At 49.3% G+C, this 12,558-nt stretch overlaps 1 protein-coding gene across 4 annotated transcripts in view; it reads left to right on the top strand.

Moving 5' to 3' along the window:
- Window positions 1-11,658, top strand: part of LSS (lanosterol synthase) — a 31,271-nt gene extending 19,613 nt beyond the window's left edge. For 3 of the 4 annotated variants that reach the window (XM_058523313.1, XM_058523311.1, XM_058523314.1), the window contains 5 exons: window positions 5,977-6,042; window positions 6,553-6,633; window positions 7,215-7,385; window positions 8,407-8,485; window positions 9,138-11,658. In XM_058523313.1, coding sequence (XP_058379296.1) covers window positions 5,977-6,042; window positions 6,553-6,633; window positions 7,215-7,385; window positions 8,407-8,485; window positions 9,138-9,269 — 529 coding nt within the window. In that variant the 3' untranslated portion in view covers window positions 9,270-11,658. The remainder of the gene's footprint in view (window positions 1-5,976; window positions 6,043-6,552; window positions 6,634-7,214; window positions 7,386-8,406; window positions 8,486-9,137) is intronic. The other variant, XM_058523312.1, reaches the window with a different exon arrangement.
- The last annotated feature ends 900 nt before the right edge of the window (window positions 11,659-12,558 follow it).

The raw sequence follows: 12,558 nt of genomic DNA, 5'->3' as shown, positions 1-12,558 counted from the left end.
TTAGTGAGACCCTCACAAAATTGACCTTTCTTCTTAATAAATCATCTTTTTAATAATTATAATAAAAGTAAAGCATGCTCTTTGAAGGAGACTTGGAAAACACAGAAAAGTGCAAAGAAAAAAGCAAGTCATCCCCTGTAACCCCTAAGGAGAATGTGTTGTTATCGTGTGATCACTCTGCTGCGACTGTTCCTGGGCTGTGTCTTTTACATAACTGGTGAGGTTTCTGCAAGCAGGTAACTTCCCGTGTCATTTAGCATTCTCCAACATGAGTTGTTATGGTTGCCGGAATTTCATCATTTTACTTACCCAGTAGCCTTTTGGTTATTTCTAAATTTTCATTGTTATTTCCAGCTTTTCCCCGTTTTAACCTTAACCAGTATCCTGTTGTCAAATCTTTGTTCGGGACCATTATTATTCCTGGAGAGCCACATGGGCTTGGGTTCAGCCTGTCTGGGTGGACCCCCCTGATTCTGCCCCTTCCTGGCTGTGTGATCCTGGCCCAGTCACTTCACCTCTCTGGGGGTCTTCCCCTGCTGAATGGGGGCATAGATGGCCCTGTGGAGCTGGGAGGGTCAAGACCACAAAAGCATGGGGAGAATGTGTGGCACGTGATGAGCACAGAGTAACTATTGTTATCATGTGAGAATCACTGCTTTGGAAGCTGAATAATGGTAGTTTCCTGGTGGACTTAACTCATTTGCATTTCTTTGGAGACTGCTGAGCTACAATATTCTTTCTAGGTGTTTATAGGTCATTTCTGTTTATTTCATATATAAATTTGCATTCATACCCTTTCCAATTTTGTTGCTAGGATGATTTTTGTTTTTGACTTACGTATTTAAGCACAGTAAGTAGTTCTGTATCTTATGTTACAGATATTTTTCCCCAATTACTTTGCTTTTTTATCTCTTTAGAGAGTTTGAACATAAGTTTTTTTTTTTAAATTTTATTTATTTATTTTTCCCTCAAAGCCCCAGTGGATAGTTGTATGTCATAGCTACACATCCTTCTAGTTGCTGTATGTAGGACGCGGCCCCAGCATGGCGGGACAAGCGGTGCGTCGGTGCGCGCCTGGGATCCGAACCCGGGCCGCCAGCAGCGGAGCGCGCACACCCAACCGCTAAGCCACGGGGCCGGCCCTGAACATAAGTTTTTAATTTTTAAATAAAGTAGTCTAATTTGTTATGTTAAAATTTTTAATTTATCTAGGAGAGTTTTTGAGATATAGTTTGAGGTAGCCAGTTACTCTAACACTGCGTATATGGAATATTCCATTTTTACTACATTGACTTGAAATTCTCCCTTAATTTCAAACTTAACAAGAAAGTTACAAAAGTAGTTAAAAGCACTCCTGTTCACCTCTTACCTAGATTCTTCCGTTGTTAACATTTTACTGTATTTGCTTCATCATATTCCTTCCCATATATATTTTTTCTTGAACCACATGAGAGTAAGTTGCAAATGTGATGTACCTTAATCCCGAAATACTTTAGTATTTCTTAACAAAGATATTTTCTTATATAAATATGAGTCACAATATTAACATTGATATAATACCATTATTTAATCTGCGAACCTTATTTAAATTGTCCTGGTTGTCCCAGTGATGTCTTTTATAGCAAAATTTTTCCTCAAGATCTAATCCAGGATCATTGCATTTAATTGTCATGTATTAGTCTTTTTTAACCTGAAACAGTTCTTTAGTCTTTCCTTGTGTTTGATAACTGACATTTTTGAAGCATATGACAAGTTATTTTGTAGAATGTCCTCAATGTGTGGGTTGGTTTTTTTTCCTTTTTTTTTTTTTTTGGTGAGGAAGATTAGTCCTGAGCTAATATCCATTGCTACTCCTGCTCTTTTTGCTGAGGAAGAGGAAGATTAGCTCTGAGCTAGCATCTGTGCCCATCTTCTATTTTGTATATGGGATGCTACCACAGCATGGCTTGATGTGCCATGCCCAGGATCTGAACCTGTGAACCCTGGGCCGCTGAAGCGGAGCACGTGAACTTAACCACTGCACCACCGGGCTGGCCCCTCAATGTGTGTTTTTCTGGTGTTTCTTCATGATTAGAGTCAGGTTAGGAAATGATGTGGTTTGTCAGGAGAATCACAGACGTGGTGGGGACCTCTCGTGCATCACGTCAGAAAGCACAGTCAACTGTGGTCCCTTGGTTAAGGTGATGACTAGTTGTTTTCTCTGCTAGAAAGTTACTGTTTTTTTCTTTGTGGGGAGGAAGTTTTGGATTATGTAAATATCCGGTTTCTCATCAATCTTCTGCCCCTTGGTTTTAGCATCTGATGATGATTCTTGCCTGAATCAATTATTCATATGATGGTTGCAAACTGTCCTTCCGTATGTATTAGATGGTGTTCTACTGAGAGCTTTTCCTTTGCCCCTTTTTATTTATTTACTTTTACTTATTCATTTGTGTGGACTCATGCATTCTTATGCTATTGATTTTTTCTATTTTATTGTGTTAAAATATGCATAACATAAAATTTACCATCTTAACCATTTTTAAGTGTACAGTTCAGTGGTATTAAATACACTCACATGGTTGTGCAACCATCACCACCACACATCCCCATAACTCCATAACTCTTTTCAAAACTGAAACTCTGTACCTGTTAACATTAACTCCTGATTCTACCCTCCTCCCGCTCCTGGCAACCACCATCTACTTTCTGTCTCTATGAATTTGACTCCTCTAGGCACCTCATATAAGTGAATCATACACTGTTTGTCCTTTTGTGACTGGCTTATTTCACTTAGCATAATGTCCTCAAGGTTCATCCATGTTGTAGCATATTGCAGAATTTCCTTCCTTTTTAAGGCTGAATAATATTCCATTGTATGTATATACCACACTTTGCTTATCCATTCATCTGTTGATGGACACTTGGGTTGCTTCCACATTTTAGCTATTGTGAATAATGCTGCTATTAACAGGATTTAAAATTTCCCTGGAAGTCACTTCAGCCAGAAGGGGAGGGGCTTGCAATAATGGAAGGAGGTGCTGCAGCCTTGGCCTCTGGCCTCTTTTCTGCACCTCTGTGATCAGAAGCGGCAGACAGAGTACAGAGCCCCAGTATCTGGAGGACAGGGTCCTTTTGCCCACCCTAGGTCCTGCAAGCTGTGTGCAGGCTGCTCCAGGAGCACGTGCACAGCTGCCTGTCTGGGTGGGGGTGGGGGTTGGGTAGCTGCTCCTCTGCTGAGAGCTGAAATTGACCCAAATTGACTGCAATTTGCCCTCCAAGTCTTCCCCTGGAAGTTGCAAGCCTTCAACAGACTGGAGTTCCAAAATAGTTACATCAGACAGATTTTGCCAGTGTGGTTGTCTAGGTGGGGAGACGGATTCCAGTGCATCCTGCTCCGCCACTGTCCCAGAATTCTCTGTAATTGATTTTGATATTGATCTTACAGCTAGACAATTTGCTAAACTTAAAAAATTAATACACTTTATCTTACAGAGCAGTTTTAGGTTAACAGAAAAATGGAGAAGAGAGTTCCTGTTTACCCACTCCTTCCCCCACGCCATTACCCTATTATTAGCTTCTTGATGACTTTGGTGTGTTTTTTTACAATTGATGAGTGAGCATTGATACAATCTTATCACCCGAAGACTGTAGTTTACATTTAGGTTCACTCTTTGTGTTGTACACCCCGGGGGTTTTGACAGACGTATGACGACATGTGTCTGTTGTTCCTCTATCACAGAATAGGAGCCAGCCCTGATGGCCTAGTGGTTAAAGTTCGGCACGCTCCACTTGGGCAGTCTGGGTTTGGTTCCTGGGTGCAGAACCACGCTGCTCGTCTGTTAGTACCCAGGTTGTGGTGGCGGCTCACACAGAAGAACTAGAAGGACGTACAACTAGAAGATACAACTATGTACTGGGGCTTTGGGGAGGAAAAAAAGAGGAAGATTGGCAACAGATGTTAGCGCAGGGAAAATCTTTCCCAGCTGAAAAAAATAAAAAAGAATTCCAGTTTCCCTCCCGGTACAGCAGATAATTAAAAAAAAAAAAAAGACATATGGAGTAGTTCACTGCTCTCAGAATGCTCCGTGCCCTGCTCATGCGTCCTTCCCCTTCCCTCGACCCCTGGGAGGGAGGCCTGTAGTTTGTTTTCTTGTTTTACTGCCCTAAGACCTACAGTATTCTGCTTAGCAGAAGTGGTGATGGTGGCATCTTTGTTGCATTTCCTGATTTTAAAGGGGAATGCTTCTAATATCTCTCCATTAAGAATGATATTTACTGTAGGTTTTTGGTAGTTAACCCTTTTCAGGTTAACCAAGTTCTTTTCTCTTCCTAATTTTTGAAGTTGTTTTTTCTTTCCATTGTGAATGAGTGTTGTATTTTAGCAGATGATTTTTCTACCTCTGTTGAGATGATTATATATTTATCTTGTTTATCTGTTAATGTTATAGATGATTATTGTAGATTTTCTTCATGTTAAAACACCTTTGCGTTTCTGGCATAAACTTAACTTGGTATTGGTATTGGTATATCTCTACTATACTCGGTTTCCCAACACGTAGTTAGAATTTTGCGTCTGTGTCCATTAATGAATAGCCTGAAAATTTTACTTTCCTGTGTCATTCTTATCTGGTTTGTTGAAAAGCTTATGTTGGGTTCCTAGAATGAACTGTGGAGTGTTCCTTCCTCTCTCTATTCCCTAGAAGAGTTTGTGTAAGATTAGAATGATTATTCTTGATAATTTAGTAGAATTCGCTTATAACACTTCTGGGCCTGGTGTTCTTTTTCTTGGCAAAGGTTACATTTTTTGACTCGTATCTTTAGTAGTTATAGGACTATTCAGGCTATTTCTCCTTGAGGCAGTATTGAAAAGTTGATTTTCTTAGTAATCGGTACATTTTGTCTGAGTTTTCTTATTTTCTCTTACTTTTCAATTTCCACTGACCCTATAGTCTTGTCACTTCTTTCTTGCTGATGTTACTTACTTGTCCTTCAGCTCTGGTATGAGTTATCTGTTGCTGAGGGATGATGTTACGATAAACTTGGTGGCTGGCAACAGCACACATTGACGACCTCACGGTTTCTGTGAGTCAGGAATCCAGGCACGGCTTAGCTGAGCACTCTGCTTCAGGATCTCACCAGGCTGCAGTCAAGATGCTGGCCAGGACGGGGGTCTCGTCTGCACAGCAGCTAAGGAAGGGTCAGCTCTAAGCCCATGTGGTTGTCGGCAGGTTTCCACTCCTTGCAGATTGTCAGCCTCAGGGCCCTGTCTCAGTGCTGGTGGCTGGAGGCCACCCTTAGTTTCTTCCCGTGTGGCCTGTCTCTGTGGCGGCGTCATGAAAGCCAGCAAGGGAAAGACTCAAGGCAGGGCGTCTGCTAGCAAGAGGGAAACTAGATTTCTCACGTGACATAGTCGAAGACGTGACCCCCGTCAACTTTGCGGTCATCTGTTGGTTAGAAACAAGTCACAGAGGCTGCCCTCACTCAAGGGGACAGTGACACAGGTGAGCACCTGAAGGCGCCAGGGGCCCTGGGGGTCCCCTTCCAGGCTGTGTCGGTACCTTCCCTCCAGCTTGTTCAGAGAACAGGGATTCTTCAGAAGTACCAGTCACACTTATGGATCTTCTTTGTCCTCTAAATTTATCATTTTCTCTGTAATTTTTATTTCTTTTTTAAATTTCGTTTTACATGATTTACTCAAGTCTGTGTCACTGACACTGTTCACTGATATTGGTCCTGTTTGTAACCGCCTCTGACGTGGTTCACCCTGAGGTGTTTCCTCTTGCGTTTCTGTAGCTGCCCATGTGCTTTTCCCCTCCTGTGTCCTGTAATTGCTTCTGCTTTGACCCTTGTATCTCCTCTCTGAACTTTTGATTTTTACGTATTTTTGTAAGGGAGACCATGCTCATTCTTGTGAGACAGCAGAATGGGTAAAATTGGGACAGGTAAATGGCTGTTTTGCTGGAATATTCAGGGGGCCATCCTCTTGTGTTGCAGGGAGACCCTTGAGCAGGGACTGGAGTTCTGTCGGCAGCAGCAGAGGGCTGACGGCTCCTGGGAAGGGTGAGTGAGCTCCTGTGGGTGCAGACACGTTGGGATCGGGAGGTTTCTGTGCTCGTGTGATGTTCAGTTGTGTGCTTTTGCTACACCAGGACTCTCTGGAAGTGAGTTGGTGGGCCTGTTCCTTGTTGAATGGCTGGCCTTCACCCTGTGGTCATTGCCCAGCATGTTGCTAAAAGTAGTCTGGCCGAGGGCTGCGTGCCCGATGCCTTATTATTGGATCTGTGCTTGTTCACCTCCTTCCTCTGGGTTTGGGTCAGTTCTTATCTGCATGGTGGTTCCAGCAGATGGAGCTGTCCCCTGAGGGCCAGGTTGGGCAGGTCTGCCTTATGTGGCCTTAAAGCTAAGACACTAGAGTTGGTGAGGCTTGCTGAGGCCGTGTGGATGTGTTTCTTGAACATAACCACAGCACGCCCCAGTGCTGGAGGGTGCTCCCGCAAGCCCAGCGTTGTACACGCCCGTCCTGACGAGAACTGGAGGGCTGAGGCTCTGTTTCCTCCTGTCTCCCTCCAGCTCCTGGGGGGTGTGCTTCACCTACGGCATGTGGTTTGGGCTGGAAGCTTTTGCCTGCATGGGGCAGACCTATCAAGATGGGTGAGTGCAGGCATTTGCCCCCTGGCGGGGTGGGGGTTTTCCCAGTATGACACTCTACTGGGGGTGTTTCTTTCCTTGATGTTTGATTTGGGGGTCTTTTTAAACAGTAGCTAAGATCAGTATTCCAGAAAACGTATGAGTCACCAGGTTGAAAGGAAGATTTTTCCCGGCTCGTGAGCCATTAGCACCCAAGTGTATTAAAGATGCTTGGCTTGAGGGGGTGCCTTGCTGTTCTCCGAAGCTTCCTGACTTGTGCTGAGAGAAGGGAGGAGGCCTCAGGTCTGAGCCGTCTCCAGCCGCCTCACCAGGCTCTAGCATTGCTGGCTGGATGTTTAGGGGGGTGGTCACTTCAGTGAGGCCGGCTGCAGCTACAGCTTTATCTTTCCTTTATCTTCCCAACCACCCTGGGAGGCCGGTGTCTCTGTCGCCTTCACGTCACATGGTGGGGAGGGCCTGGAGTACAGGCTCCCTGCCACGCACCCCTCCCCTTGGCCCCAAGGAGGCCTGGCCGGGGTGAGAATCCAGGGGGCCCAGGACGCTCCCCAGTGTGATAGCATCTCATGTCTCCCTGGTCTCTGCAGGGCTGCCTGTGTGGAGATCTCCCGGGCCTGCGACTTCCTGCTGTCCCGGCAGATGGAGGACGGAGGCTGGGGGGAGGACTTCGAATCCTGTGAGCAGCGGCGTTATGTGCAGAGTGCCCAGTCCCAGATCCACAACACGTGCTGGGCCCTAATGGGGCTGATGGCTGTCAGGTGGGGGCGATGAGACAGTTCCTGAGCCGTGGGGTCGGGTGAAGACAGGACACTGAGCCTGGCGCTCTGGTGGGGTGCGGGCAGCTGAGCTCTGAGTGCAGGAGTGGGAGGAGGCGAGGCTTGCAGGGCTGCACCCACAGGTTCCTGGGGCGGAGTGGGAGGTCTGTCTCAACAAGCAGGTGCTGCCAAGAGGCTCACCTTTTAGAAGAGGCTGACACCACAGTGACAGCAGGGAGACGAGGTAGTAAATGGTGTGAGGTGTTGTGGCATCTGCAGCTGCCTCAGAGGTCACAGTGCACCCCTGTAGCTGCATGTCCCCAGCTCACGCACACACAGACAGACACAGACATAAGGGCACGGTGTCCCAGTCTGTGCTGCCCTGTTGGGTTTGGGGCCGTTTGGAGAATCTTCCTAAAACCCCCTCAAAGCTAGGCAGGTCCGTGTGAGCTGGAGCAGAGTCTGTGGGGGACCCCCAGGGTAGGGGTGTCAGGGACCAGCCCCCAATCTGCCTCCCACAGCCAAGCCTGGTCCTGCTCTGTCCTGAACCCTTGATCCTTCCGGTGTCTCATCCCTTGCCAGAGTGATTGAGGATTAGCACGCATGGCTTTCGTGACCCTCAGAGGGCCCCGAGGACCAGTGGGTTGGGTGGACACGAGGCTTGGCCTCTTCTTTCTGGAGGGGAGCAGAAGAGCAGAACCTTGTGGCAGGGCCGCTGGGGCAGCTCTCAGCAGGGGGGGCCCCTCACCCAGCCACATTCGTGGGGCTGCCCACTTGGCCTGCTCACCTGCACTTGCCACGTTTTCCCCTCTCAGCGTGTCTGGGAAGAAGATGTGCAGTGAGGGCCTGGGTGTGCTCATGTTCCCAGCACGTGTCACTTTGGGTTCGTTCATCATCACACAGTGTTTCCCATCTGTGTCCTCCTGTGTGGCTGCGTGAGGGTGAGAATGCAAATTTGCCTGCAGCCAGAGGTGGTCTCGCCCAGAGAGGTGACAGGTATGTTCAGTGCCCCCTCTTCCCCCAGGCATCCTGGAGTAGCAGCCCTGGAGAGAGGGGTCAGGAGTCTGCTTAGGAAACAGCTCCCCAACGGCGACTGGCCCCAGGTATGCCATGGGGGTCTGAGGAGCAGAAAGCCCAGCACTGACCTCCCTTTGCACAAGCGTTTTCACGTCTGCACCCTGCCCCCGTGTCCCTCACGGGGTGCTCGTGGACAAAGTTTTAGCTTTGGGGGTTCGAGATTCATAACCACCACCAGCCAGTGGCCTGTGTTGGAAGCAAATCTGTGACGGGTGGTTAGGTCCCCAAGTCCTGAGCTGTTTGCACGTGAAGCACTGGCTTGGGGCAAGGCTGGTGGTGCTGGGGAAGAGCTGGATGGGGAGAAGCCCACTGGCCAGGACACCTTTGAGCTCTGCCTAATGGCCCCTCCCTGGACAGAAGTGTGGGAGGTGGCCTCCGCCTATCCATGGGGGCATGAGGGCACAGGGTCACGTGAGGCTGACCCTCTCCCCTTGGACAAAACTGGGGTTGATGTGGCTCTGAGGGGCTGGTGACCCAGGCTGGAGGGTTTGCTGCGGGCCCCCGTCTGAAGGCTGGGATGGTGGCGCTGTGACTGAGGCGGGGCAGGAGAACCGCCTGCTGAGGCTCTCCCGCCCTGAGGTCTCACTAGCCGGCCAGCCCTCCAGCCAGGGTCTTGGTTCAGGGAGCCCCTCAGCCGCCTGGTGGAGCCTTTGTGTTTATTTCCCTGTGTGCTTTCAGGACAACATGAACGGGGTCTTCAACAAGTCCTGTGCCATCCACTACACGAGCTACAGGAACGTCTTCCCCATCTGGGTCCTTGGCCGCTTCTCTCGCCTGTACCCTGAGAGTGGCCTCGCTGGCCACCCTTGAGAGCACACCTGTGAGCACCTGGCTGGGGGCGGTGGCAGGCACAGGCGTCCAGTGGGGCTGCTGAGCGGCAGCCGTCATGCAAGTTCCAGGCAAGGTCAGGCATCTCGGCTGGGCCACAGGAGCTCCCCATTGCCCTACCCAGCAGTCCAGTGCCCCTCGCTGTCCACTTTCACAGGAGTGAGGCCTCGGACCCAGCCTGCGACAGGGGTGGGGTTGGTGGCTTTAGACACTTGATTTTCAGCTTAGGGTTAATTCTGAGGCTAGCTCGTTGGGCTCAGGTGAGGAAAGGAAGATGATGAAGAGACACTGGAGAAGGTGTGGTGTGTGTCCTCACCGTGGGCGCTGGGCTGGCAAGGCTTTCTTGACCAGTAACTGAGTTCTGGGGAGAGGAGCAGTTGGGCCTCGTCTGTGTCCTGCCTAGTGCTGGTTCTGGGCTGGGCTTGCCCCCAGGCCAGCTCTTCCTGTGTTTTCTGTCTGTTGGGCTGGGCAACATGACAGCTTCCCTGAAGAGCCTGGTGGGGAGAGGCTGGGCTTCGCTGTTCACCTGGCCACCCAGGGCTCGGCAAGGAACGGGGACCAGACTTGCTCACTGTCCTGTGTCTGCACAGAGGGGAGCTAGACATGGCACTCCAACCCTGCCCCAGAGCTCGAGCTTGCCCACGCTGCCTCACAGTTCAGCCAGTTGTGGGGCGCCAGCATCCCTGTCTCCTGAGTTTATAGTCATCTTGTCGTGACAGAAATGCATGTGGGAGGCCAAGCATAACAAAGGATGAGGGGTTCTTAGCAGTTCAGTGGTTACCACTGTGGGGCACTGCTGTGTGCTTGTCACTCACTGGCCACTGCAGCCAGCTAGGCAGGTGTGACGCCCCAGGGCACCCTCACAGCTGCGCTGACCCTCATGCCCTAGTCTGTGATCTCACCTCAAGTGAGGGCCAGATTTCTGGGGTGATACCTCTTGGGTGGTAAACCTCTGAATTCCCCTCTGGCTTCTAAAATTGTCTGGCTTGATGTGCACGATCTTTGGGCTCAGGAGGGAAAATCCAGGTTCTGTATTTGCCTTTGACCCACGAGGACGAGTGGCTCACGTGCTCAGGGCTCCCCTGGGAGTGTGGCTGTGAGGAGTCACCAGGAGCTTTGATGAGAAGAAAAGCCAGGCCTGGCCTTGCTCCTGGACCCCCACCCTGCTTCTCACCCACCCTGGAGCCCCCTCCAATGGCTGTTCTTTGTCACCTCCTGGACTGGCAGCAGCCCCTGGCTGACCTTCCTCACTCAGACAGCCAGAGGGACGCCTTGATGCCCTTCTGCTCCGTCATTCCCTGCCCAGACCCTTCAGGGCCTACACTGAGGCTTTGCACCATGGGGCCTCCTGGGTGCTGTCCCTGACTCTGCCTGGGGCTTGCCTGCTTCGGGGCCTTTGCCTGAGCTGTTCCTCCACTGACCTCCTGTCCCAGGGTAGTGCTGCCGTCCGCTCTGAGCCCTGCATTGCCAGGTCACGTGTACACACAGGCAGGCCCCCAGCTCCACTGACTGCCACGCTCTGTGGCATGTAGCGGGTGTTCAGTGGGTACCTGTTGAACGTCAGCACTTTTCCCCAGACGTTTTTAAACTGGGCTTATTTTGGCTAAAGGAACCGTATTGGGATCCCTTTGAAGTCTGCCGGTTTGCTCTCACACTTCTCTTGGCCACGTGCTCCCCCAGCTGGGGCAGCAGCAGCACAGATGGTGATTTACCATGTCTGCTCCTTGCAATGGCCACTTCCCCTGGAAGGCCTCCAGGCATGACCAGATCACTGGACAAAACGTAAATTTTCCAGAAAAAAAATGAAAATTTGCTTTTATACTGCAAATGACATTAGAAGTCACATATTTGACCAGCTACCTAGTAAACAGATGGTTGATTCCGTTAGGCAAAAGCGTGGCCCGCCTGTGTTGTCTTATCCTGGGATCAGTCTTGGATCTGGGGTTTTCTGGGACTGTCACTTGGACACCATGTTGGACGCTGGACCTCACCTCCTCAGTTTCAGGGAACTAGAGTAACTACTTGAAGATAAGCAGGATGCATCTCTAGTTATTTCAGGGGAAAATATTTGCCTCAACCTGGTTAAAAATCACGTTCTCTATCCTGGGTGAAAATTGAAATTATTTTACTTCTGGTTATTGTGAACAGATTTTGAATATTATGAGAAATTTTCTTTGGAGCTGTATTAGGTTTTCTGTATTCACCATGATGTGAACTTCAGACCTGACCCTTTGAGGAATTCTCTAACTGGAAATGCTTAACTCACAGTGGAAACGTATCTCTAAGAAAATACTTTTCCTTACTGAACGTAATCAATATTGCTAAATAGGTTTAAATTTTATTTAGGCATTAAAAATGTTTTAAAATTAAAGCCGCCTACTGTTGCTTCCTTTCTCTCATCTCTCAGCAACTATTATAATAATTATAGGCTAATTGGTCAGCTTGATTCATTTTTACCTCCATCTGCAATGTAAGTTTTTATTTGTAATTCACTTTGTCTCAAGAAGGAATTAGGGGCCGGCCCCGTGGCTTAGTGGTTAAGTGCACACGCTCCGCTACTGGCGCCCCGGGTTTGGATTCCAGGCGTGTACTGACGCACCGCTTCTCTGGCCATGCTGAGGCTGCGTCCCACATACAGCAACTAGAAAGATGTGCAACTATGACATACAACTATCTACTGGGGCTTTGGGGAAAAAAAGGAGGAGGATTGGCAATAGATGTTAGCTCAGACCCCGTCTTCCTCAGCAAAAAGAGGAGGATTAGCACGGATGTTAGGTCAGGGCCAATCTTCCTCAGCAAAAAGAGGAGGATTGGCACGGATGTTAGCTCAGGGCTAATCTTCCTCACAAAAAAAAAAAAGGAATTAAGGTTAGAAACGCGAGGCAAAGGGAAATAAGGGCAGGAGAGTCAGATGGGATGGGGAGGGATGTCAGCACATGAGACACGTGCCGGGGGTCCGATCAATTTGCTGTTGCTGGCTTCCACATTTAGTGCTCAGCTTCCTGGGAGGCAGCTGGAGGGGAACACTCAGAGTGTAAGACAAAAACCCCTGCAGCTTCGGAGATGCATGTCTCACTGATTGTGGGGCTAGGTCTCATAAGAAAGGGGGCGTCTGGGCTGTTGCTCACAGCACCTCTCCACAGGGCGTCTGGTCACAGCAGAATCCACGAGAACAGCCCTTGCAGGTAGCTGAGGATGTGGCTCTGGAGAGCTGGGTAAATTTACTGGGATCGCTGGGGCTGCAGTTCTTGACCTTGGGCTCCTCTCAAGG

The sequence above is a fragment of the Diceros bicornis genome, chromosome 27 (assembly GCF_020826845.1).
Source record: "Diceros bicornis minor isolate mBicDic1 chromosome 27, mDicBic1.mat.cur, whole genome shotgun sequence".
Lineage (NCBI taxonomy): Eukaryota > Metazoa > Chordata > Mammalia > Perissodactyla > Rhinocerotidae > Diceros > Diceros bicornis.
This window is presented reverse-complemented; position numbering and strand designations above follow the sequence as displayed.